This window comes from Amblyraja radiata, chromosome 3, assembly GCF_010909765.2.
Source record: "Amblyraja radiata isolate CabotCenter1 chromosome 3, sAmbRad1.1.pri, whole genome shotgun sequence".
NCBI classification, from domain to species: domain Eukaryota; kingdom Metazoa; phylum Chordata; class Chondrichthyes; order Rajiformes; family Rajidae; genus Amblyraja; species Amblyraja radiata.
This window is the reverse complement of record NC_045958.1, coordinates 111,896,742-111,924,157: the sequence shown is the minus strand read 5'-3', so window position 1 is coordinate 111,924,157 and position 27,416 is coordinate 111,896,742. Positions and strand designations below refer to the sequence as shown.

The 27,416-nt window shown below is 43.1% G+C and overlaps 1 protein-coding gene across 2 annotated transcripts in view; it reads left to right on the top strand.

The window, feature by feature from the left end:
* Positions 1–27,416, top strand: part of jmy (junction mediating and regulatory protein, p53 cofactor) — a 128,698-nt gene that overhangs the window by 77,402 nt on the left and 23,880 nt on the right. For both annotated transcript variants that reach the window (XM_033018597.1, XM_033018596.1), the window contains one exon: positions 18,724–18,874. In XM_033018597.1, the coding sequence (XP_032874488.1) occupies positions 18,724–18,874 (151 nt within the window). The remainder of the gene's footprint in view (positions 1–18,723; positions 18,875–27,416) is intronic.

Below are 27,416 nucleotides of genomic sequence, written 5' to 3'. Positions count from 1 at the left end.
GGTAATTGTCCCGCAGCCATTAACGCCGCGCCGAGATTGTTTGTTTCTCCAGATTCCAGCATCTACGGACATTTTGTTTCCACTCTAAATGTACATCTCCTAGTGTTATAAACAATTGACAGAACAAAACAAACATGGGCCTGCTCCCTGATTCTCAAGTACAACTCTAGCTACATAAAGCCACACAACGCCTTTTTCAAGACCAACTAGACGTGGTGCCCTTGGTAATTAATGATCAATAAGAGCGACCTCATGTTACAGAGGTATCAATTCTTCCTGCTTTCACATTCGAAGGACAAAAATGACCTTGTGAGCTTTGTAAAAGTAAACAAGCTTGCTAAATATGTATAACTCCCCTAATGTTAAAAATGTATAGCTATCTGTATGTTTTACCTATTTTAATTAGTATAATTGATCAATACCTAGCGTTGAAAAGAACGTTGCTGCTTGCTCAAATTACCATCAGCAGCATTAGTTTTTCTTGCATAACTGATTTAGGGAATGAGGATAGGTAATTTACCAATACATGCTGCAACATAATCTTAGGCTCAGATGATACCACTCAATAATCAGTTTTGCTTGGCTCGTAATTTAAGACCTTTAATTAGCCTTGTAATTCTTGTGCAAGGATCAGTTATTTAAAAAAAATATTTATCCAGCTGGATAGTATTACAGGTATAGTTCTTACCCTACAGAAACTCAGGATCTTTTAATGGAATATAACCATTATTTCCTTCCCCTCCCCCATAAATTGCTTGCACTGAATTTGAAACTTTTCTTTTAAGGAAAGTACGGAGCTAGTAATTTTTTTTTAACCAAAAGATACGGAAATCCTTGGATGCTTAGCCACATTAGGGTGGCTATCACTAACTGCACTAATCTTAGCTGTAGGTTTTTTCTTTTTCAACCTTTTACACATTACTAATATAATTTTTTATTACCTCTTCTACCTTATGATATATTACATTTTGTATTTGGAGTGGAATTACATATTTTATTTAGGGAGATATGTTCGGATGAAAAACAGACGAGACTTAAAACTCATCTACCTGATGTTCGAGTATAAGGTAGGGTTGAGGGTGCCGAGCCATCTGCTCTAACCACTCTAATCACAAGATGCAAGACGTGAATAGGAAAATTGGGGGTGAAGGAATTAAATTCTGTAGTTGGAATGTTAAGGGAATTAATGAACCTATTAAAAGAGGCAAAGTGTTAGCTCATTTAAAATCATTGAAAACAGATATAATATTTCTCCAGGAGACACACCTGAAAAAGGAAGCACAACATAGATTGAAAGCAAAATGGATTGCTAAAGCGTACCACTCCTCATTCACACATAAATCTAGAGGGGTTGCAATATTAATTCGTAAAGGTATACCCTTTAAACATATATCAACGATAGAAGATATTGAAGGCAGATATATTGTAATAATAGGGGAGTTATACTCAAAAAAGGTGACTCTCCTTAATGTTTATGGACCAAATTTTGATAGCCCCCTGTTTTTTAAGAGAATACTCAACAATATGTACACAACAAAACGTAATAATCGGTGGAGACTTAAATTGTACATTGGATGCTTATTTGGATAGATCATCAACTCAAAGAAAACTAAAATCTCAAAATCAAGTGAATTTCTAAACTCATATATTAATACTACCAACATTAAGGATGTTTGGAGAATTGAAAATCCATCGGGTCGAGAATATTCATTTTACTCACCAGTACATAAAACCTACTCAAGGATAGATTATTTTTTAGTAGACTCAAAACTTATCCCATTTACCTATAACTCGCAATATCATAATATCATAATCTCAGACCATGCTCCATTAACATTTATAATTAAACTAAACGGAATGGTCGAGACACAGCCACAATGGAGACTTAATCCCCAAATCTTAAAAGAAAAGGTATGTAATGAATACCTCGTAAAACAGATTAATATGTTTTTTGAGGCTAATTATAGCCCTGAAATCTCTGCTTCCCTTCTTTGGGAAACATTTAAAGCATTTGTGCGAGGAGCATTAATCTCTTCTCAATCATTTCTTAACAAAGAGAATAGGGCCAAACAACAGAAATTGGAAATGGAAATAAGGCAATTAGACATAGAAAATGCAGCAGCACCATCCATGATAAAACACAATAAAATTGCAGTACTGAAATATAAATTGAACAAGATATACTCAGACCAAGTTATAAAACTTTATCAACATACAAAACAATTAAATTTTGAATTTGGTGATAAAGCACAAAAACTATTAGCGCGACAACTTCGTAAACTGGACGGGGAAAAAACAATTTACAAAATTAGAACAGACAAGGGAGAAACACTAACACTGCCTAAAGATATTAATGATAGATTTTTACAATACTATCAAAAATTGTACTCATCTAAAATGACAGAACAATCAGCAGGAATGGAAACATTTCTACAGAAATGTAATCTTGTGGGTTTAGATCAGAAAGAGAGAGAATCACTAGGTGCTGAAATTACGATAAAAGACATCGAAGAGTCAATTAAATCTTTTAAAAATGGAAAGGCTGCAGGTCCTGATGGTCTAAGTTCTGAATTTTATAAAAAAAATTATGATCTGGTTTCTCCACGCCTACAGACACTGTACAAATATGCTTACACCCAACAGAAACTCCCAGAAACTCTAAATGAATCTACAATCATACTCATACCAAAAACGGATAAGGATCTTGAAGACCCAGGTTCATACAGAGCAATAGCCCTTTTAAATACTGATCAGAAAATATTAACTAAAATTCTATCTCATAGATTGAGCTTAGTGATTAACAAATTAATACACCCCGACCAAACAGGTTTTATTCCAAAACGTTACTCATTTTATAATCTGAGAAGACTATTCAATATTATATACTCCAAAAGAATTCCTAATGCAGATCTAGCAATTATTTCGTTAGATGCTGAAAAAGCATTTGACCAGGTTGAATGGCCATATTTATTTTCGGTGATGGAAAAATTTCAATTGGGAGAGAAGTACTGTACATGGGTTAAATTGTTATACTCTAATCCAACAGCTAGAATATTAACAAACCAAATGTTATTAACTAAATTTAACCTCTCTAGAGGTTGTAGACAAGGATGTTCACTATCCCCACTATTATTTGCTCTTGCAATCGAACCCTTAGCAGAAAGCGTTAGAACCCATACAGGAATATACGGATATAACACTAGAGAAACAAGGAATAAAATTTCCTTATATGCAGATGATATACTAATATATATTACAAAGTTAGAAACTAGTATTCCAAATCTATTAAATTTAATAACTCAATTTGGTCAGTTCTCAGAGATATAGAATTAATTGGAATAAAAGTGAAATCATGCCAATAACAAAACTCAATCTACATACATTACAACAATCCCCTTTTAAAATAGTTAAAGATAAATTTAAATACTTAGGAATCTATGTAACTAAGACATATACCTCTTTATTCAAACTAAATTTTCCACCCTTACTGAATAAACTACACAAGAATATTCAATACTGGAAAACACTTCCCATTTCAATGCTTGGTAGAATTAATGCTATAAAAATGATCTTCTTACCGCAACTACTGTACCTATTTAAATTAATCCCGATATATATCCCAAAAACCTTTTTCAAAAAAGTCGACTCCATTGTTACAAGTTTTATCTGGGATTATAAGAATCATAGAATAAGTAAAAAACATTTATGTAAGTCAAAGATAAATGGAGGTTTGGCTTTGCCCAAATTTCTTGTTTTATTTTTGGGCAGTCCATATTAAAAACATGAATTTCTGGCTGGAAGAATTGGATCAACAACCAGATTGGTTAAGGATGGAAAGGGAAGACTGTTTACCTTTTGAAATTGGACCGATCATATTTGCTACCACAAAACTGCACAAAAAAACCTATAAGGAGAACCCCATAATACATAGTGGAATACGAATTTGGAAACAATTAAAAAAAGTTTTTCAATTGAATAATATACCACTATGCCTTCCCATTGTAAATAATCCCTTATTCAAACCATCCTTTTTGGATAAGGGTTTCACACAATGGAAAAATTATGGAATTAAAAAGATTGGACATCTTTATGGGGAAGGCACTTTTCTTTCATTTCAGGAGCTACAACAGAATCATGGACTGCACTCAAATAATCTCTTCAGATATCTACAAATTAGAGATTATGTTAAATCTAACACACAAATCTACAGGACTAGGGAACCAGAAATCCTTGATGAATGTTTGAACAAGCATCCTAACACTGAAAAATGAATAGCTTATATTTATAACACCCTCCTAAACAACGAGGTACCACCGACAGAACCATATAGACATACATGGGACGTTAGGTCATCCTATAACGAAAGATTTGTGGGACGAAAGTTTACAACATATACATCAATGTTCGTTAAATGCCAGACATGCTTTAATACAATTTAAAGTCTTACATAGATTACACTAAAATAAAACTAAATAGAATCTTCCCACAAATCTCTCCTATTTGTGATAAATGTCTACATCTAGATGCTAATTTAACACATACGTTTGCAAATTGTATAAAAATTAAACATTTCTGGACTGATATTTTTGAAATAATTTCAGAAGTTATTAATACAAAACTGGATCCAAACTCAAAATTAATAATACTTGGAATATCAGAGCAAAGTTTAACACTCACAACAAGCCAAAGAAATTTCCTCGACTACAGTATAATAACCGGGAAAAAATTAATATTAAAATTTTGGAAAGGCCCTACGACCCCCACAATTAAAATGTGGATTGTGGAAATGTCGGAGACCTTATATCTAGAAAGAATTAGACTTGTCTTAATGGACAAACAAGAACTTTTTGATAAAATATGGGCTCCATTCATTAATTATCTGACGGGATAGATTGGCCCGGCACGAAAACCCAACTGAAACCTGAACTCAGGATTAGATGAAAAGTCATACTTTATAATCTACGAACCTATCTCCAATGACGTATTATAAGTAATCCATTCCACCTTTTTTGTTTTTTTTTGATATTTGTAACCTTTCTCTCTCTTTCTCTCTTTTTCTATATTTAAAAAAACCCACTAGAAGTAGAAGTAATCGACAATTGAAAATTTTAATAATGTATGACTGATGTATATGAAAAGTTTTTTTACTATAATATGCAACTATACTTTATAATATGTCTACTTCTAATAAAAATATTATTAAAAAAAAAAAAAAAAAGAAACTCAGGATCTTTTATACAATTTGTTGTTTTCAAATAATTACCATGTTAACATAGAAACATAGAAAATAGGCGCAAGAGGAGGCCATTCGGCCCTTCGAGCCAGCTGATCGTCCCCAATCAATAACCCGTACCTGCCTTCTCCCCATATCCTTTGATTCCACTAGCCCCTAGAGCTCTATTTAACTCTCTCTTAAATCCATCCAGTGATTTGGCCTCCACTGCCCTCTGTGGCAGGGAATTCCACAAATTCACAACTCTCTGGGTGAAAATGTTTTTTCTCACCTCAGTGGCCTCCCTTTTATTCTAAGACTGTGGCCCCTGGTACTGGACTTGCCCAACATTGCGAAAAAAATTCCTGCATCTAGCTTGTCCAGTCCTTTTATAATTTTATATGTTTCTATATCATCCTTCTAAACTCCAGTGAATACAAACCTAGTCTTTTCAATCTTTCCTCATATGACAGTCCCGCCATCCCAGGGATCAATCTCGTGAACCTACGCTGCACTGCCTCAATCACAAGGATGTCCATCCCCAAATTAGGAGACCAAAACTGTACATAATACTCCAGATGTGGTCTTACCAGAGCCCTATACAACTGCAGAAGAACCTCTTTACTCTTATACTGAAATCCTCTTGTTATGAAGGCCAACATTCCATTAGCTTTCTTCACTGCCTGCTGTACCTGCACGCCAACTTTCAGTGACAAATGTACAAGGACACCCAGGTCTCTCTGTACACGTTGATCTAATTGATTTAATAATTTGATAATTTAATAGGAAACCAGTCCATTATTTTATAAAACATGATTTTCCCATTATTAACCTGCTGTATGAATCAGGTATTAGAGCATGACTTAATTCAAGAATAGAAGACACAGAGTGCTGGGGTAACTCAGTGGGTCAGGCAGCATCTGAGGAGAACATGGATAGGTAACGTTTATGATTTGGACTATTTTGTAAATCAGCATCTGCAGTTCTCTGTTTCTACTTGATCATAGAATAAATGGATCGACTCTCTGGAAATATATATTGCATTTATACTGCTTGGGGTGCAAATCCACAAATAGCATTATGAAATCTGTTTGCAAAATGCTTTGCTGTATAATGTACTCACTGGCTTAAAAAAACAACCCATGCAGGAATGCATCTTGTCAGGACAAAAAGCAGATGCAGGAAGAACTCTAGCAAAGGGGGATGGAGGGCAAGAGGGATAGGGTAAAACAGCAAGTTTTGGAGCAAAAAATGCAAGTCACACTTTTAGATCAAGACCCTGCATCAGAACAGAGATGGAACTGGAACAATTGCCAGTATATAACTGTATGTAGGGGAGGTGTAGGATGGTGGGGGATGGGATAGCGGCAGGTAGGTGATAGGTGGAACCAAGTGTGATGGGTAGATGGAAGAGAGTGGGGCAGGGGTGCGGATGGGAGCGATGAACAAAAGGAGAAGAAAACTTGGTGGGAGAGGTATGTGTGGGAGGAGAGCACCAGGGTTTCAGGTTACTCAAAATTGGAAAATTTTATACCATTGGGTTGTGAGCTAAGCAAGTGGAATATGAGATGTTGTGGTATGAATATTGAATTTTCCAATTTTGGGTAATCCACATACCGTGTGCTCTCCTCCCAAACACCCTCACTCACCTGTCCACCTAGTTTTCTTACGTGAATCCCTTCCATATCTCTCCCCCTCCCCAATCTGGTTATATTTGATTATTATCCTCTTGTTATCAGGTTCCGCAAATGACGTACCTCAATCCAAGCCCCCCACCGTGTACTGGTACGCCGACTGACAATCTTTCTTATTCCCTCTCAGTCCTGATGCAGTGTCTCAACCTAAAACACAAACTTACATCCTTTGCTTTCACAGATGTTGATGTATTTTGTTTTTGTTCTAGATTCCAGTAGTCTCTTTTCTCTTAGAGAGTTGGAGTTAGAGTTACAGTTGGCCAGAGCCAAATTATAGAAATAGAATGGTATTTGCAAAGAAGAAGTTGCGATTGTGTCCTTAAACAAGAATTCTTACACTTTGCATCAGTTTTATATTAGGTTTTAGCATATTTGAATGCTCACTAGTATTTCCAGTGCATTCAAAGTTTAGAGATACAGTGCAGAAACAGGCCCTAAGGCCCACCAAGTCCGCGCCGACCAAAGATCACCTGTACACTAGTTCTATCCTACACACTAGGAACAATTTTCCATTTTTACCGAAGCCAATTAACCTACAAACCTGTATGTCTGTAGAGTGTGGAAGAAACCGTAGAAAGGCCATGCCGTCTCGGGGAGAACGTACAAACTGCGTACAGACAGCACTCGTAGTCAGGATTGAACCCGGGTCTCTGGCACTGTAAAGGGCCTGTCCCACGAGCATGCGACTCCATGCGGCAAGCGCGACCTAAGCGACTCCATGCGGCAAGCGCTACCAAACCAGAAGCGGGTGGCGCGCGGAGGTCGAGTGAGTGACATGAAGTGCGAGCGAAATCCGCGGGAAGTTCGCGCGTAACGTATGGCATCGAGGCCGCTGCAGGCTGGCAGGCCGTTGCCGGGCGGAATTTTTGAACACGGTCAGTTTTTCGGAGCCCCGCGCGATGTCGGGACCAGCTCTGCACAACTCCATACGGCTCCGGCGATCGAAGTGGGACTGGCCCCGCGAGGCCGTACTGCTCAAGCGACCACGTTAGGTAGCTCTTGCCGCATGGAGTCGCTTAGGTCGCGCTTGCCGCATGGAGTCGCATGCTCGTGGGACATGGCCCTTAAGGCAGCAACTCTACCGCTGTGCCACTGTGTTTTATTTTAGTCCTAAAATAATGAGTAGCAGCAACTTTGGCAATGGGAAATCAGTTTTGGCAACATTGTTGCTGTTGTCAGTCTAAACTTATGTACTAAAGAGCAGTATGCTTTATATTATATGTTCCCATTAAAGAATCAGTGTCTTCCATTCATGAATTTTGTGAACAAAGTTACTATAATCCTGATAAAGCTTAATTTTTTCAAAATTGAGTTGGCCAATAATTAGAATCAAGCCACCATGTGTCATTCAATGTGATATTTAAAAAATTGACATTATGGAATTTGGATGAAACAAGTTGAAACTAAGATGTGATAATATGGTAAGAGGCAGGAGTTGCTGACCACGTCTCCAAGAATTTTAAGCAATAGGTTTCTATTAATGTTACATTTACCACATTTTACAAATCTCCATTTCTATTTATTTTGCAACACCTCTCATTATGCAAATAACAATTTTAAATTGTCAAGGACTGTCTGAGAGCAAATTCTAGTTTTACTCGCTGAAGTGGATTGTCCACCTGCGTGATTTTAACCCTGTTGATAAATATTGGATAATATGTAGGGCAGGTGGATTACTGTCCAGTTCTTCAATAGGACAGGAATGAAATTTGAGACAAAATATAATAGAGAATGAAAATGAAGGAGAAATGATCCAAGAAAGCCTGTTTTCCATTCACATGTTATGGGGCTGTCCCACTGTACGAGCTAATTCAAGAGTTCTCCCGAGTTTTCCCTGATTCGAACTCAGAGAATTACGGTAATAGCCGCTCGTAGGTACTCGGGGCTCTCGTGGACATTTTTCAACATGTTGAAAAATCTTCAAGAGTCTTCACGAACTTATCGCGTTTCCCGAGTACCTGCCGTTAGCGTTACGAGCCGCTAAGAGACGTCCCGAGCTCAGACGTACCCGCTACGTACATTCTACATGCTTACCACGAGTTTGATTTTTTTTTAAACTCGGGCGATCTCTTGAATTAGCTTGTACAGTGGGACAGCCCCTTTAGCATGAAAATTTTACTTTAGTAGGTGATAATTAATGATAACAGTAGCTTCCTGACCGTCTTCATATTTTTTGGTTAAACCCTGCAGCGTTCTTTACATATGAGCTGTAGCTTGTGTAGCTTGTGTCTAGACTTAATCTTTAGTAAGTTTATTCTTTAAAAATTGGGTAATCATTGTGTGGCATCTATTATACCACATATATTGCAAGAGCACTTACATACGATAGCACTTTTGTCATAGGTGCCTTTGCTCTACTTCTTGAAATAATGTTTGCTTTAAAAGACTCTGCTCATGACCTTTGCTGAAGTATGAACATGTTTTCTTGCTTTGAAGAGATCAAAGCTGTGGTATTTTTGAAGCCAAAATTTCTGGGCAAATAAACATTGGAATTTAAAAGGTCGATGTTTAAGGAAACTTTTTACTTTTTGGAGTCAAAATTGATTAGACAAAAGACAATAGGTGCAGTAGGCCATTCGGCCCTTTGAGCCAGTACCGCCATTCAATGTGATCATGGCTGATCATCCACAATCGATACCCCGTTCCTGCCTTCTCTCCATAGCCCCTGACTCCGCTATCTTTAAGAGCCCTATCAAGCTCTCTCTTGAAAGTATCCAGAGAACCGGCCTCCACTGCCCTCTGAGGCAGAGAATTCCACAGACTCACAACTCTGTGTGAAAAAGTGTTTTCTCATTTCCGTTCTAAATGCCTTACCCCTTATTCTTAAACTGTGGCCCCGCTCTAGCATGTCCAAACCCTTAATAATCTTATATGTTTCAATAAGATCCCCTATCATCCTGCCAAATTCCAGAGTACACAAGCCCAGCCGCTCTATTCTCTCAGCATATGACAGTCCCGCTTAAAGGAATTAACCTTGTGAACCTACGCTGCACACCCTCAATAGCAAGAATGTCCTTCCTTAAATTAGGGGACCAAAACTGCACACAATACTCAGTTCAGTTCAGTTTTATTTGTCATATGTAGTATGTAGGAAACCAGCCCTAAGTCTTGGCACGCATGGATGCCCAGTAGAGTCACCGAGTCCAAATTCAAAACATAGAAGGTCAGATTACTTGTAGTGTTTTTCAGCACACATTTGAAAGTGGTTCTTCCCAGGGGATACAAAACTTCCCCCCCCGTAAGCATGTAAAGTGGACTAGTCTCTAGTCAAGGCCTCATTATTTCTTATCTTGTTGTAGATGTGCACATACATTACATTCACTCTGGCACCCGTGTCTAGCTTGGCCTTCACAGGTTTGTTATTAATTGTCATCAGAACAGAAGGATCGAGAATCTTATCAGCTGTGTGAAGGAGTGAATGCACAGTTGACTCTTCATATGAGTTAATTGGATCATCCTCGGGGGCAGTCGAGCTGGTCTTGAGAAGCAGGAATTGTTTGGTTTTGTTGCAACAGGTGCAGATTAGACGCTGAACTGGTGGGTCTTTTCCCACGGGCCCTGCAAACGACAGCGAAATGGTTCATCTTTTTGCAGTAATTGCAAGACTTTCCGTAAGCCGGACAAGCAGCTCGCTCCTTGTTGTGGAAGTAGTTACAATGGGGGCATCTCCGAGGGGGCTCATTGGCGAATCCCCGATTAGCCGGTTGAGAGGGCTCAGTCATAAATCTTCTGTTATCGGTCGGTGTTTGTAGTCTGTTGAAACCCATCAGGTTTATGGTCTTCTTCTCAGAGTCAAGCTGTTCGCTTAATGGAGCAACAAACTCAGACATTTGACAGGCATGTATTGCTTGCTCAAGGGTTAAATCAGCATTCCGCAGTAACTCAGTCCTGAGCTTCTGATCAGCCATCCCAGATACCATTTTGTCCCATCAGTTCATTCGTCATGGTTTGGAATCGGCACCTTTGAGCCATGTATTTTAAATCACAAATAAATCTCTCTACTGGCTCATCAGAAAGCTGGTGTCTCACAAAGAATTTGGTTCGTTCTAAAATGCGGTTCGATGGTAGGTCACATAGTTCACGGAATTTACGCAGTAAAATATTAGGGTTACGCATAGACTCGGCAGGCACAACTACCTGATCGTTGTCGTCATGGACAGCTGGTGCGTATTCAAACTTCCGAGCTCTCATCATGGCTTCGGGTCCCGCCAGGTTGAGTAAGAGGGAAGCCTTGACAGCGTCTGGTTCATTTCAGTGGACGATATTGATGTAGTGTTCGTAATCAATTTCAAAGAGTCTCCATCTTTCACCGATGTCAGAATCGAAGATAAGCTGTGCAGGCTTTCTCCATGAATGAGCCATAGTGAAGCAAGAAAAAAAACTGTTAGACAGAAATAAAACCCGGTAAACGGACGCAGTGGGTTACTCCAAGCTTAATGACACCATGTAAATAAGCAAACTGCACAATCTGGAGTTCAAGATCATCTTTAATCAGTACCCATATTATAGCGGTACAGCAGGTCGTTAGTTGTTAGTTTATCGTTACCGCTTCCAAGACTGACCAATGTAGGAAGTGGGTGTTAGTATGAATCATACAGTAAGGTGGGGTTAGTGATGCTATTCTACTATGATTGGGTCACATGCAATAACCAATTTACAATAAGTTACGGGTTCAACCCTGGCTGGAGTATGTTAATAGTTTATGTATGAATGATTTCAAACAATTATAATTGCAGATTATATTTATATTGAATGTGTTGAATTGTGCTCAAAGAATGGACTCACCAATAACTATTTGTATATTACATATTTTCGTTTAGTTTAGTTTTTAGTTCAGAGATACAGCGCGGAAACAGGCCCTTCGGCCCACCGGGTCAGCGCCGACCAACGATCCCGACATGTTAACACTATCCTACACCCACTAGGGACAATTTTTACATTTACCAAGCCAATTAACCTTGTAATTACTATGCTTGTATGAATTTGTCTTAAAAAGTGAAGACTCTCAACACTGAATAACTCATTGACTGTGCCGTCAATGGAATGTGGAATTCTATATAAAAAAGGAGTAAACGGGTCCTTTTCACAATGGCAGGCAGTGACTAGTGGGGTACCGCAAGGCTCAGTGCTGGGACCCCAGCTATTTACAATATATATTAATGATCTGGATGAGGGAATTGAAGGCAATATCTCCAAGTTTGCGGATGACACTAAGCTGGGGGGCAGTGTTAGCTGTGAGGAGGATGCTAGGAGACTGCAAGGTGACTTGGATAGGCTGGGTGAGTGGGCAAATGTTTGGCAGATGCAGTATAATGTGGATAAATGTGAGGTTATCCATTTTGGTGGCAAAAACAGGAAAGCAGACTATTATCTAAATGGTGGCCGACTAGGAAAAGGGGAGATGCAGCGAGACCTGGGTGTCATGGTACACCAGTCATTGAAAGTGGGCATGCAGGTGCAGCAGGCAGTGAAGAAAGCGAATGGTATGTTAGCTTTCATATCAAAAGGATTTGAGTATAGGAGCAGGGAGGTTCTACTGCAGTTGTACAGGGTCTTGGTGAGACCACACCTGGAGTATTGCGTACAGTTTTGGTCTCCAAATCTGAGGAAGGACATTATTGCCATAGAGGGAGTGCAGAGAAGGTTCACCAGACTGATTCCTGGGATGTCAGGACTGTCTTATGAAGAAAGACTGGATAGACTTGGTTTATACTCTCTAGAATTTAGGAGATTGAGAGGGGATCTTATAGAAACTTACAAAATTCTTAAGGGGTTGGACAGGCTAGATGCAGGAAGATTGCTCCCGATGTTGGGGAAGTCCAGGACAAGGGGTCACATCTTAAGGATAAGGGGGAAATCCTTTAAAACCGAGATGAGAAGAACTTTTTTTCACACAGAGAGTGGTGAATCTCTGGAACTCTCTGCCACAGAGGGTAGTCGAGGCCAGTTCATTGGCTATATTTAAGAGGGAGTTAGATGTGGCCCTTGTGGCTAAGGGGATCAGAGGGTATGGAGAGAAGGCAGGTACAGGATACTGAGTTGGATGATCAGCCATGATCATATTGAATGGCGGTGCAGGCTCGAAGGGCCGAATGGCCTACTCCTGCACCTAATTTCTATGTTTCTATGTTTCTATGACTCAGAGGGCGGTGGAGGCCGGTTCACTGGATACTTTCAAGAGAGAGCTAGATAGGACTGTTGAAGATAGTGGAGTCAGGGGATATGGGGAGAAGGCAGGAACGGGGCACTGATTGTGGATGATCAGCCATGATCACATTGAATTGCGGTGTTGCTTGAAGGGCCGAAGGTCCCCCTCATCGTTCTAAACAGCGAGTAGAGGTCCAGTGCCGTCAAACACTCATCATATGGTAACCCACTCATTCCTGGGATCATTATCATAACCTCATCGGGACACTCTCCAGATCCAGAACATCCTTCCTCAATCCCAATGGTGCACAAAGATGAATAAAATGACATATCTATTTATTTAAAAATATGTATTGTGGTTTAACAAGCAAGACCCACCCTGTCTTGTTCTTCCTGATCAACTGAAAATGTCAATGTGTTATGTCACACTCTCTTTAATTATAATCCTTAGCAAGGTGAGATTAGAATTGCTGACTTTGAGATGATAATTGCTGACTGGCCTTGGTTCCTGTCAATATTTTGTACTACCCTGGTCTCTTTGCAATTTTCCTAAATCTAGGTGTGACATTTCCAGCTTTCTGACAATTGAGAGAAGTCTCAAATTGATAGAAATATGAAACATTCTCACCAATTTCATTTTGAAACATAGCTAAATCTAGAGCTTTGTTCAATAAAGAATTGCAGATGCTGGAAAATCGAAGGTAGACAAAATTGCTGGAGAAACTCAGCGGGTGCGGCAGCATCTATGGAGCGAAGGAAATAGGCAACGTTTCGGGCCGAAACCTTTCTTCAGACTAATGCAGGGTGGGTGGAGGGGGTGGGGGGGGTGGAGAAGAAAGGAAAAGGAGGAGCCAGAGGGCTGAGGAAGAGCTGAGAAGGGGAGGAGATAGCAAGGGCTACCGGAAATTGGAGAAGTCAATGTTCAGGCCACCGGGATGCAGACTGCCCAAGCGGAATACGAGTTGCTGCTCCTCCAATTTCCGGTGGTGTGTGGGGGAGGGGGTGAGTGTGGGGGTGGGTGTGGGGGGAGGAGGTGGTGTGGGGGGAGGGGATGATGGGGGAAGGCTGGTGTGGGAGGGAGGGGATGGGAGGGGTGGTGGGGGGGTGGGTAATGTCGGAGGAGGGGCTGATGTGGGGGGAAGGAGTGGTGTGGGGGAATGGGGGAGGGGTAAAGGGGGTGTGTGGGGGGGATGGGGTGTGTGTGGGGAGGAGGGTGGAAGGGTGGGTGTGAGGGGGTGGGACTCCACTCGGCAGCCGTGGCACCACACAGCACCTCCCGACCCCTACACAGCGGCTTTCCCGACTCCACCCAGCGGCTTTCCCGACTCCACCCAGCGGCTTTGCCGACTCCACCCAGCGGCTTTCCCGACTCCACCCAACGGCTTTCCCGACTCCACCCAGCGGCTTTCCCGACTCCACCCAGCGGCTTACCCGACTCCACACAGCGGCTTACCCGACTCCACACAGCGGCTTACCCGACTCCACACAGCGGCTTACCCGACTCCACACAGTGGCTTTCCCGACTCCACACATCGGCTTTCCCAAATCCACTCTTGCCGACTCAATCAACACGGCTTATTTACTCAGCCCCGCCTCCGGGACTTTATTCTCCAGCGTGTGCCGGAAGGGGCGTTACCTTCATGGTGACTGACAGGCGAGAAGACCAATCTGCTGATCTCACGATTTTGTAAACCTTCGAAACTTTTCTCATATTTCACCGATCGGCACAAAACCTGGTGTCTTGGAGCAGAGGAGAACGGTGAGTAAGGTAGGGGGGGAAATCCTAGCGATATGGGGTAGCGTTTTTGCCCAAATTTAATTACAACGCAGACTGGAAGTGGTCAAGATGAGAGTTTTGGTAATAGTATAGATATTAATTCAAAGGTGTTATACATTGTATCTGCCATTCTTTATTCTTGTACAAAATCACCATTGTCAGTATTTAAGAACAGTTTTTCCTACCTTCCAGGGATTTCAGATAGAAGTATATAAAATTATGAGAGGCATAGAATGGGTAGACAGTCAGAAAGAAGCATTTTCCCAGGATGGAAATATGAAATATTAGAGGGCAAATCTTAAAGGAGATGTGTGGGGCATGTTTTTTTTTAGAGAGGGTGGTGAATGTGTCTGGAACTCGCTGCCAGGGATGGTGGTGGAGACAGATAGGACAGTAGCATTTAAGAGACTTTTGGGTAGGTACATGGATAGGGAGGGAATGGATGTAGATTATAGGCAGACAAGGGTTGGTCTTGGCACCATATTCGGCACAGACATTGTCAGCTGACGTTCCTGTGCTGTACTATGTTCTAACGCGTATTTTTTTTTAAAGTCTTGTTCCTTTTCATACTTTCTTTTTATATCCACTGGATGTTTTGCCACTAGCTGTTCTCTGTATCTCTCCCTCTCAACTTGATTTGCAGTAGTTCTTTCTATTTTTAAATACTTTTTCTCAAATTTTGATTTTTCATTTCACTTTTTGTTTGCTCGTAGCTGATTTTGAAAGAGACATTTTGCCTCTAACAGTAATGAACTGGTTCTGTGTCACATTTAATTATCTTTGCAGCATCGTTCACTGGTCATCTTCTGTCATTTCATTCATCATTTTTTCAGTTTATATGGAACTGTCACATTGAAATCTGGCCCCCAACCTTCACTGTCAAGGTCTTGGTCTTGTCCCAAAATGCAACAAACATGATACTTATCTGAATTAAATTTTATTAGCCATGTCTAAACTTTATTAGCACTTCCACGTCAGCTAGCCCACTTGCTCAGCTGATCAAGATTCTGTTGTAATTCTTGTTAACCATCTTCACTGTCTACGATACCACGTGTTTCAGTGTCATCTCTAAACTTACAAAATCATGCCTTGCCCATTCTCATCCAAATATTTGATATAGATGACAAACAACAATGGGCTCCAATCTGACAAACAGCGTTCCACCCTCACCTTATGCTTCCCACCATGAAGCCAATTCATTGCACCTTTTCAGATAAGTAGCGTTGTTTCTATTGTGGTTTCCTGCACCTTTAACGCCATCCCCTCGTTCGCATTTATAAAGGAGAATGGAAATTAGGTTCCTTTAAGCCCATGTCCCACTTGCGTGTCCTTGGCACGCTAATTACGCGACCTCGTAGCCGTGAAGGTCGCACGCGATTTCATGCGCCCACACAGCCGTCTGGAGCGCGTGACGTCATTTGAAGGACACAAAATGCAGGAGTAACTCAGTGGGACGGGCAGCATCTCTGGAGAGAAGGAATGGGTGACGTTTCGTGTCAAGACTCTTCTTCAGTCTGAAAGCCCTCCAACCCCCAATCATCCATTTCTGTCCCCCTCCCTCTCCTGGCTTCATCCACCCTCTACCAATACACTTGTCCTCGTTCTTCAGGGAACGGGGATTCCCCTCCGCCACCATAGATGAGGCTCACACCAGGGTCTCATCCATACCCCGTAACACTGCTCTCTCTCCCCATCCCCGCACACGCAACAAGGGCAGAGTCCCTCTGGTCCTCACCTTTCACCCCACCAGCCGGCAAATACAACACATAATCCTCCGCCATTTCCGCCACCTCCAACGTGACCCCACCACTCGCCACATCTTCCCATCTCCCCCCATGTCTGCCTTCCGCAAAGACCGCTCCCTCCGCAACTCCCTCGTCAATTCTTCACTTCCCTCCCGCACCACCCCCTCCCCGGGCACTTTCCGTTGCAACCGCAAGAAATGCAACACCTGTCCCTTCACCTCCCCCCTCGACTCCATTCAAGGTCCCAAGCAGTCGTTCCAGGTGCGACAAAGGTTCACCTGTATCTCCTCCAACCTCATCTACTGCATCCGCTGCTCTAGATGTCAGCTGATTTACATCGGTGAGACCAAGCGTAGGTTGGGCGACCGTTTCGCCGAACACCTCCGCTCAGTCCGCAATAACCTACCTGACCTCCCGGTGGCTCAGCACTTCAACTCCCCCTCCCATTCCCAATCCGACCTCTCTGTCCTGGGTCTCCTCCATTGCCAGAGTGAGCAACAGCGGAAATTGGAGGAACAGCACCTCATATTCCGTCTGGGGTCCTTGCGTCCCCTTGGCATCAACATTGAATTCTCCCAATTTGGCTAGCCCGTGCTGTCCCCTCCCCCCCCTCCCCTTCCTTCACCCTCTAGCTGTCTCCTCCCATCCGCCCGCCCTCGGGCTCCTCCTCCTCCTCCCTTTGTCCTTCTTTCTTTCCCCACCCCCTATCAGTCTGAAGAAGGGTTTCGGCCCGAAACGTCGCCTATTTCCTTCGCTCCATAGATGCTGCTGCACCCGCTGAGTTCCTCCAGCAATTTTGTGTACCTTCGATATTCCAGCATCTGCAGTTCCCTTTTGAACACTTGCCTTAGCTGGTTTCATCTCTTACTTACCGATTCCCATTATTGCCTTTCTCCTTTTTTTACAAGGAAGGATTGGGATAGGCGTAGTAAGTGGTTCTTGGCACAGAGTGATTAATAATTGCAGTGGTCTTATGAGTTCAAGCCAACCACTTGAATTGTTCAGGAACTAGATTGGTTCTAAGATTAGATTGTGATGGTAATTTTAGGTTACTTCTATGACAGGATGAAGTAGATTGGTTGTAAGTCTTTCTTCATCTATCTTTTTACCTTTGGCCTATTGTTTTGCAAGAGAGCTTAATTTTTTAAGGAAAATATGTTCTGTTTTGCTCTCGCTCTTTATTTATATGTGTATATGTACACATTTGGACAGGAACATGGAAAGGATAGGTTTAGAGGGATATGGGCCAAATGCAGGTAGGTGGGATTAGTGTAGATGGGACATGTTGGCCGGTTGGATCCATGCTGTAATACTAAATTACTCTATAAGTATATCATTATGTGTGTGTAATCCTAAATATCCTTGTTTTTATCTCTCTCATTCCCCTATCATCAATACCCTTTTCTTTGTTATTTTTCATTATTATTCCTCAAAATGGCTAGGAGGCAAAATAATTGAAACCCAAAGTGCTTGTCATTCATTTTTTCCATGTTGGAGAAACCTACTTCTTACCTTCACTATCTTGCAGTTTGAATAAGAATTGGCAGTATTTGGATCAATTAAAGTCAGGTTGGATCTCTAGCCAGTAATCTTCTTGCATATGGCGTACACAGCCTAAAGTTGGAGGTCAACTTGTTCTATTTGATCTATTTGTTTGTGCACGTCACGTTGATTGCATTAGTCGAAACAGGGTGGACCATGTGAAGGTTGTAATCTCCCACCCCCAGCAATCTTCTGATTAGAATTTGAATGTTTTCTCACTCATTTTACCTTTCCTATGTAAGCATTGTATAAATCTTGCGTTGGAATTTAAATACTTCTGTTATATCGTGTAATATATATAATGTGTGATGTTCTTACACTTCTTTATTTCTTAAACCATTTACCACTACAGTTTTAGATTTTCTGTACATATTTTTTTTTTAACCTGAAAAGGCTTGCACCTTTTAACTGATGATAGTTTGTGACGAGATCAGTAGGAGGATTATTAACATACATCTGTCCTTCAACTGTAAGGTTTAGAAATATAAATGCAAACGTTCAGGTTTACCAGAATGCTTTTTGAAGCTCCTCCTCTACTGAAATCCTTTCTTGCCACAAATATCTATTTGTCTTTTAAAATAGAAATGTATTTGTTTTATTGTACAGATCTCACTGGAGAATGATTATCTTGGTCCACGCAGAATTGAAAGTTTGAAGAAAGAAGATTCGGATTGGCAAAGAAAAGCCCAAAGAGCTGTGCTGTCTATACAGGATTTGACAGTGAAGTACTTTGAGATCACAGCCAAAGCTCACAAAGGTGGTTAACCTGAATTCACTATTAACTAATCATAGGCCTTGTCCATTAAATGTAGTTAGGAATTTGAAGCGTCCCTTTTAAAGATTTCCTTTAACCTGAAACTGTACACTGTGGACTGCTTGATTGTAATCATATATAGTCTTTTCACTGACTGGATACACAACAAAAAAGCTGTTTTCTCTACCTTGGTTCACGTGACAGTAATAATAAACTAAACTAAAGTTGAATAATAACAACAAATTTCCGGCAGTTGATATTAGATATGTGGATGCATACAAGGATTTTTAAATATAGGTTTGGTGTCATATTAGTCATTAATTTTCAGTGGGGAAAAAGTTTTTTCCTTGTTTAAATCTGTGCTGATTAAGGTAAAAATGTAAGTGTTCACTATCCCATAGTTTCCTATAGCCAATGCAGGATATAAATACATATTTGCCAGACAGGTCACAGGACAGAGTGATACAGTGTGGAAACAAGCCCAACTTGCCCGCACCAGCCAACAATGTCCCAGCTACACTAGTCCCACTTGCCTGCGCTTGGTCCATATCCCTCCAAACCTGTCCTATCCATGTGCCTGTCTAACTGTTTTTTAAATGATGGGATAGTCCCAGCCTCAACTACCTCTTGTGGCAGCTTGTTCCATACACCCAGCACCCTTTAGGAAAAAGTTACCCCATGGGTTCCTATTAAGTTTTTTCCCCTTCACCTTGAACCTATGTCCTTTGGTCCTCGATTCCCCTACTTTGGGCAAGAGACTCTGTGCATCTACCCGATCTATTCCTCTCATGATGTGGTACATCTCTATAAGATATCCCCTCATCCTCCTGCGCTCCATGGAATAGAGACCCAGCCTACTCAGCCTCTCCCTATAGCTCACACCCTCTAATCCTGGCAACATCCTCGTAAATCTTTTCTGAACTCTTTCAATCTTGACACTTCTATACTCAATACTGTGACTGATGAAGGCCAAAGTGCCAAAAGCCTTTTTGACCACCTTATCTACCTGCGACTTGACCTTCAAGGAACGATGCACCTACACTCCTAGATCTCTCTGCTCGACAACACAACCCAGAGGCCTACCATTTACTGTGTAGGTCCTGCCGTTGTTCAATGTCCCAAAGTGCAACACCGACACTTCTCTGTATTAAATTCCATCAACCATTCCATGCCCACCTGGCCAATCGATCCAGATCCTGCTGCAATCTTTCACAACCATCTTCACGATCTGCAAAACCACTCACTTTTGTATCATCAGCAAACTTGCTAATCTTGCCCTGTATATCCTTATCCAAATCATTGATGTAGATGACAAACAGTAACGGGCCCAGAACCGAGCCCTGAGGCACACCACTAGTCACAGGTCTCCAGTCCAAGAAGTAACCTTCCACCATCACCCTCTGCTTCCTTCCATGGAGCCAATTTGCTATCCATTCTGCTATTTCTCCTTGGTTCCCATGCGATCTAATCTTCCAGAGCAGCCCACCAAGTGGAACCATGCTGAATGCCCGACTGAAATCCAAGTACACAACATCTACAGCTCTGCCCTCATCGACGCTTTTGGCCACGTCTTCAAAAAAATAAATCAGATTTTGTGAGACACGACCTCCCACAAACACAACCATGCTGTCTATCCCTAATCAGCCTTTGGCCATACAAATGACTGCATAACCCATCCCTCAGAATTCTCTCCAGTAACTTTCCAACTACAGATGTTAAGCTCACCGTCCTATGGTTCCCAGCATTTTCCCTGCAGCCCTTCTTGAAAAGAGGCACAACATTTGCCACACTCCAGTCTTCCGGCACCTCTTCTGTATTGAAGGACGACTCGTAAATTTCAACCAGGGCTCCCTCAATTTCCTCTCTAGTTTCCCGCAATGTCCTCTGATATATCTGATCAGGCCCTGGAGATTTGTCTACCTTCATACACGACAGGTATTTGGAAGTTAAGTTTTAACCTACTGCAGTGCTTCTGAAGTATCAACAATATCACACTATCCATTTTCTCTCACATCAACCATGCTTACTTTTTGGAAATAAAAGACTAGTCTCTTCAGCTCAAGCTTGGTTTGAACTTTCTAATATATTTATAGTGTCTGCATAGTTGCCTTGCTAGCCAAACCAAAATGCTTGTCTGTTTTGTCTGTAATTTTATTGGGTCAAATCTATTTGCCCTTTCTAATGGAACGCATGCAAATCCCATGTTGGAGCACCACTCTCGATTTAAGTTGCCAGTTGTGTTTTCCACTGCTGGTTGCCCCTCTGCTGATGCAGTGGCACCACAATCTACTCAGGCTGGGAAATCTGTCGCTGTCCCTGCACAGAGTTAAACTAGCGCAAGCACACCAGTCCCCATTCAAATGAAGGAGAGAAATTGGCTCCCAGGAGAAAGATAACATTTTACTGTTTTATTAATTTTATTGATCTTAAAATGTTTCTTTAGTGTGTATGTACGCTTTCAATCATTTCATAGAAAATTGTTAAAATTCAGAGTTGTTTTTTAAGTATGTTCATAATTTTTTAACTTTTTAAATTTCCCATCACATTAACAGATTTAACATTTGAGATTCTGGGAAGTGTGATAGGTGTTGGGCGGCTCAGTTGTCAAAATGTTTTTTTTAGTTCAACTGGCTGTTTGTGCTGAGACCATCGTACTGGAGTGCTGGGAACTGATTCCTACTGGAAAACTGTTGGTGCCAAAGTCCAGCTAATGGACATACAAGCAATTTCAAAGCAGTGGTAGAATATGCCCCATTATTTTCTTTTCTCAGACATAATAAAATTTCAATCTGTCAACCCCATCTATGCCTCTCATAATGTTATATACTTCTATCAAGTCTCTCCTCAACCTCCAGAGGGGTTCCAGAGACAATCAAATTCAGGCAGCATTCTGATAAACCTCCTCTGCACCCTCTCCGCGCCCGCGGGCAGGAGCAGCTGGAGTGCTGCCTGTCCTGGGACCCGCGGTGTCCCTTGCCAGCGGGTAGACAGGGGTGCTCGGAGCTGCTCACTGCCCAAATCTCCCTCCCCCCCATTTCCATCAACCTCCTCCCCTCACTCCCTTTCCCTGCCCCAGTACCTACCCAGGTTGTAGAGCAAGGTCAGGGCCAGAAACTCGGCCTGGTTCTCATACTCGACCCAGCCCTGGCTGTAGGCGGCCGAAGCACTTGCGGACCTGGGCCTCGACGGAGCAGGGCTTGCTGTGCCGGGGGCATGGTGAGGGTGGCAGGCGGCCACGCCAGAGCTGCCCGCAGAGCAGGATGGCGGCGGCCCCCGAGGCGCTGGTACACCTTGACCCAGGCCCCGGGCTTGGCATGACACCAACCCTCAGTTCGGCTGCCGCCTGGGCTCTAGTCCAGGCCCCGACTTCGTCTCCGGGCTGGTCCCTGACCCTGGACCCAGGCTCGTCCTTGGTTCCAGCCCAAGCCCAGTCCCCGGGCTCGGCCCGCGGCACCACACTCCCCACCAGGTACTGGGCGGTGGCGCCACTCCTTCACCATGGCGATCTCCAGCCGATTGACAGCAGTCACGGCCAATCAGTGCGGCGATGTTGCCAGGAAGGAGCATCGCCGTCCCGGCGAAGCCCCTTCCTGCCTGACAAGAGAAGAGACCAATCTGGGTGGTGGCGACTAACTGCAATGTGAGCATGCGTTGTTTTTACGATTTTTAAACCTTAATAACTTTTACAATTTTCCATCTATCGGAACGAAACTTGCAGCACAGGAGAAAGCTGAGTAAGCTGGCAAAAAATCGTAGTGCTATCGCGTACCGTTTTTGCACAAACCACGCAAACCGGAAGAGCACATGATTCGAGTTTTAGTTATGTATAGATAGATTTGGACAGGTGCATAGATAGGAAAGATAAGGAGGGATACGGGCCAAATGCAGGCAGGTGGGACAAGCGTAGATGGGGCAGCTGATCTATATCCCGCTGTATCTTCTGACAGCCTTCCTCGCTGTTTGCAACTCCTCCAATTTTGGTGTGGTCAGCAAACGTACTCACCAACCCATCGACATTTATGTTCCAGTCATATATATACACATCACAAACGGGGGGGGGGACTGAGGGGAGTCAGCCACCAGGACGTAGTCAGCCTTCCTGATGAGCTTATTAATCCTGTTGGCGTCCGCAGACTTCGCCCTGCTGCCCCAGCACTCGACAGCGAAGAAGATAGCACTTGCCACCTCGGATTGGTAGAACATCTGCAGCATCTTACTGCAGATGTTGACGGAGCAGAGCCTTCTCAAAAAGTACAGCCACCTCTGTCCCTTCTTGCACAGGGCCTCGGCGTTCCTGGACCAGTCCCGTTTACTGTCCAGGTAAACACCAAGGTATTTGTACTCCTTGGTAAACTGCATATCCACACCATTGATGGAGACAAGGATGTTCCTCTCCTCCTAAAGTCCACCACTAACTCCGTAGTCTTGTTTTATCCGAGCAATGGTGAGGTGTTGCACTTTGCGAGGTCAAAAGGAAGAAAAAAATATACAATCAATGGCAAGACCCTTAACAGCATTGACGCACAGAGAGATCTTGGGATCCAAGTCCATAACTCCCTGAAAATGGCAATACAAGTAGGGCGGCACAGTGGTAGAGTTGCTGCCTTACAGCACCAGAGCCCCGGGCTTGATCCTGAACTACGGGTGTTGTCTATATGGAGTTTGTGTGTTCTCCCTGTGACTGCATAGGTTTTCTCCAGGTGCTCCAGTTTCCTCCCATATTCCAAAGACTTGCAGGTTTGTAGGTTAATTGGCTTCTGTAAATTCTCTTTAGTGTGTACATTGCGAAACTGTGACAACATTAATTAACAGCACATGCATGTCTAGATCAAATAGGTGATTTGGGTCATCCTAAGGTAATTCCTTTTTGAACATGGATGAAGGAAACTCGGTAGTCATTATCTTTTTAGACCAGAAGCTTTTACTTATTTTCTGTGGGACTTGCTAGTTAGGAAAGCTTTTATTGCTCTTTTTAAATCCCCTTGATCAGATAGCACGTTGCCTTCTTGAATTTCAGTTTTCCATCTTATCAGCTGCTTCATCAATGACTGTTCTGTGCTCGAACAGTGAACTATGTTTGAAAACTATGCTTGTGGATCCTGGTGAAAGACAGACTGTGCATTGATGAGCACAGTAAGAGTTGGACGACATCCTGTTTGGCACAAATATTGTGGGCTGAAGGGCATGTTCTATGCTCTAACAATGAACTAGCTCTCTTGATCTGATGGAAAAAAAGGTCATCGATGAAGTAGAAGGTAGACAAAAATGCTGGAGAAACTCAGCGGGTGAGGCAGCATCTATGGAACAAAGGAATGGGCGACGTTTCGGGTCGCGACCCTTCTTCAGACATTTTACATTTCAGTCTACTCTACTGCGAAATCTCCTCATGTATGCCTACTTTGAAGAAGTTCTCCTCCTCTCTCCGATCTTAAACAACTCATCGATGAAGCAGCTGATTACGGTTAGGCTTACAATGTTGCCTTGATTCCTGAGACAATTGAGTCCAAGAAGATAAACCTTCAACACCCACAATCACCTTCTTTACAGCTAGGAATAATATCAATCAGTGGAGATTATTCCCCTCAATACCCATTAACTTTAGTGATTATGGGTCTTAATGTTCATTGCGAGAGGATTTGAGTTTAGGAGCAAGGAGGTCCTACTGCAGTTGAACAGGGCCCTGCATAAAAAATGGTCCCCATGTTGGGGGGAATCCAGAACCAGAGGTCACAGTTACAAGCATAAGGGGCAGGCCATTTAGGACTGAGATGAGGAAAACCGTTTTCAGCCAGAGAGTTTTGAATCTGTGGAATTCTCTGCCACAGAAGGAGGCCAGTTCAGTGGAGGCCAATTCACTGGATGTTTCAAAGAAAGAGTTAGATATAGCTCTTGGGGCTAACGGAATGAAGGGATATGGGGAAAAAGCAGGAATGGGGTACTGATTTTGGATGATCAACCATGATCATATTGAATGGCGGTGCTGACTCAAAGGGCCAAATGGCCTATCCCTATGCCTATTTTCTATGTTTCAATGTTAAACTTTTTGTTACATTTCTCAGTAATTTTGGTCTATGTTTGAAAACTATGTTTGTGGATCCTGGTGAAAGACAGACTGTGCATTGATGAGCACAGTAATTGCTGCTTGACAGGACTATTGATGACATTTTCTATCTTGTTATGATTATGAGTAGTCTGAAGTGATTCAAATTAGCCAGATTGGATTTTCTGTTCTTTTTGTGAATGGGACAAACCTAAGCAGATGACATTATTGTAACTGTATTGAAACAAAGAGGCTTGATGTTTTCTGAAATGCAGTCTAGTAGATTTAGCTGGGATATTGTCTGCTCTCAGATGATTTTTGCTATCATTGAAATATTCTGAAATTGCTCTCTGATCACAATGTCTTCTCGTGATAGCTGGGAGGTATCATCTATACATTAAGTGCTTCGGTCTCATCCTTAGCAGTCACATGCTGGGCTCTACCAATATTGTGAATGGGGATTTTCTTGTGGAACTCTTCCTCCATTATCTGTTTAGCTATCCACCATTATTTCCAATTGTAGGTGGCAGGATCAGATTTGATATTTAGTTATGCAGTCACTGAGCTCTTCACTTGCTTCTTGCTACAGGTGCACAACCTTTTATCCGAAAGCCTTGGGACCAGACACTTTTCGTAATTCAGAATTTGTCGGTCTTCGGAATGGAATTTTTTTAGCGTAGATTTTAATGTCTGGCTCAGTGGTAGAGTGCTCGGCTCATATCCGCAAGGTCGCGAGTTTGCGCCTTGATCCTGGCAGTTACTCGATCGCGAGTTTGAGTCTTCAATGTCGTTTTTTCTTGCAGAATAAATGTTTGTATGAAATGCAGTGTAGGAGAAGTGTACTGACTGTGTGGGCAGAACTTTGGAAGTGATTGCCCACCAGTCTAAAAAGCCGCTGTGGCTCCCTGTCCCTGGGATAGCAGGGGGCGATCAAACAGCACAATACCCCCCTCCCCCTCCAACTCCAGAGGAATCCGCTCCCCGATGGGCCGCTACCAAAGATCATAGAGGAGCTCCTCTATGATCTTTGGCCGCTACGGCGACAAGTGGCAGTTTGCCCACAGCCCGAGCTGCGCCCCCTCATCCGCCACCCCAAGAACAAGACGTACCTTGCACACCATCAGCTTCTGCCCCTACGTGTTCCTCTGGAGTTGGAGCGGGGCTGGGCTGGAGTTGCTGTGGGTCTCTGGGATCTCCGTGCCTGGGGGTCGGTGGGCGGCGGTGGGAGCTGTGGACCTACGGACCTACCTCCGTGGAGCTAGCCAGCTTCGGAGCGTGGAGAGCTGCGGGGGCGAGCTGCTGCGACCCGACTCCGGTGGATGGTGACACCGGGAGCTCGCGGGTCTCCGGTGGGAGACTGCTTTGCGGGGCACCGGCAGCGGCGACTTCTCCCGCCCGAATTACGGGGTTGAGAGTGACCTGGAGCGGGGCCTTACAACGCCCGGCGCGGCTGTAAATTGCCGTGGACTTGCTAGAGCCCGCCAGGGGCTCCAACATCAAGACCGGGGCAGGGCCCTACATCTCCCGGCGTGGCTTTGAGTGGCCGCTCCCCGATGGGCCCCTACGACGCCCCGAGCTGCGCCCCGTCATCCGCAACCCAGGTTCATCTGTAGTTGGAGTGGGGCTGGGCTGCTGTTGGCTGTGGGTCTCTGGGATCTCCGTGCTTGCGGTGGGCCTGGTGGTCGGTGTCCAATTGGTCCTGAAGTCTCCGGTGACTGGGACAACCTGCTGCAATCCCCGACGTGAAGACAGTGCAAAGCCCCCGCGCCGGTGCAATGGGCGGGGAGCTGGAGAGGAGAGGGGAGGGAAGGGGTCACACACATGGCCGGGAAGCAGAGGGGTGTAGGTGGGGTGATACTGAAGCGAGCGACAATCTGCTGCTGCCTGCCCCGCTGAGTTAAAAAGTTCCCACGCAAGACTCACGAAACACTGTCTACCGTGGGAACTTTTTAACTCAGCGGGCAGGCAGCAGCATATTGTCAATTATTAACCGTCCCGCGCAATATACCCTCATCTTCTCTTTTATGAATGGGGATTTAGTTCCCCTTTCTTCGAGGACCGACCGGAGGTTCCGCTGTCACCTCTGCGGGCCGCCCTCGGTGAACGTTTTCAAGGACCTTTCTTCAAGGACCGAAAAAATGGCCGCTATTCGGAGGTTTTCGTTATTTGGATCTTCGGATAAAAGGTTGTGCACCTGTATTACTGTTTAATGCACATGTTGTCCAGACTAGGGGCTGCTTAATATCTATAGTGAATATTTTAGTATTTTATATTAATGGTAATATATTGAGTTAACTGTAGAATTGGTTGGATTGGCAAAGGGGAAAGATGATTGTTAGTGGCATTGTGTTTGTTCAGCAACCTGCCTGTAGTGATATACCAAAGTGTTAACACTATTGGTTAATATTATTTTCCTAAATGATATCCCAATTTGTGGCTGCTATGAATATTTGACAAAGATTAGAACTATTGACAACACTATAGAGCTTCAGGTGCTCTGGAAAC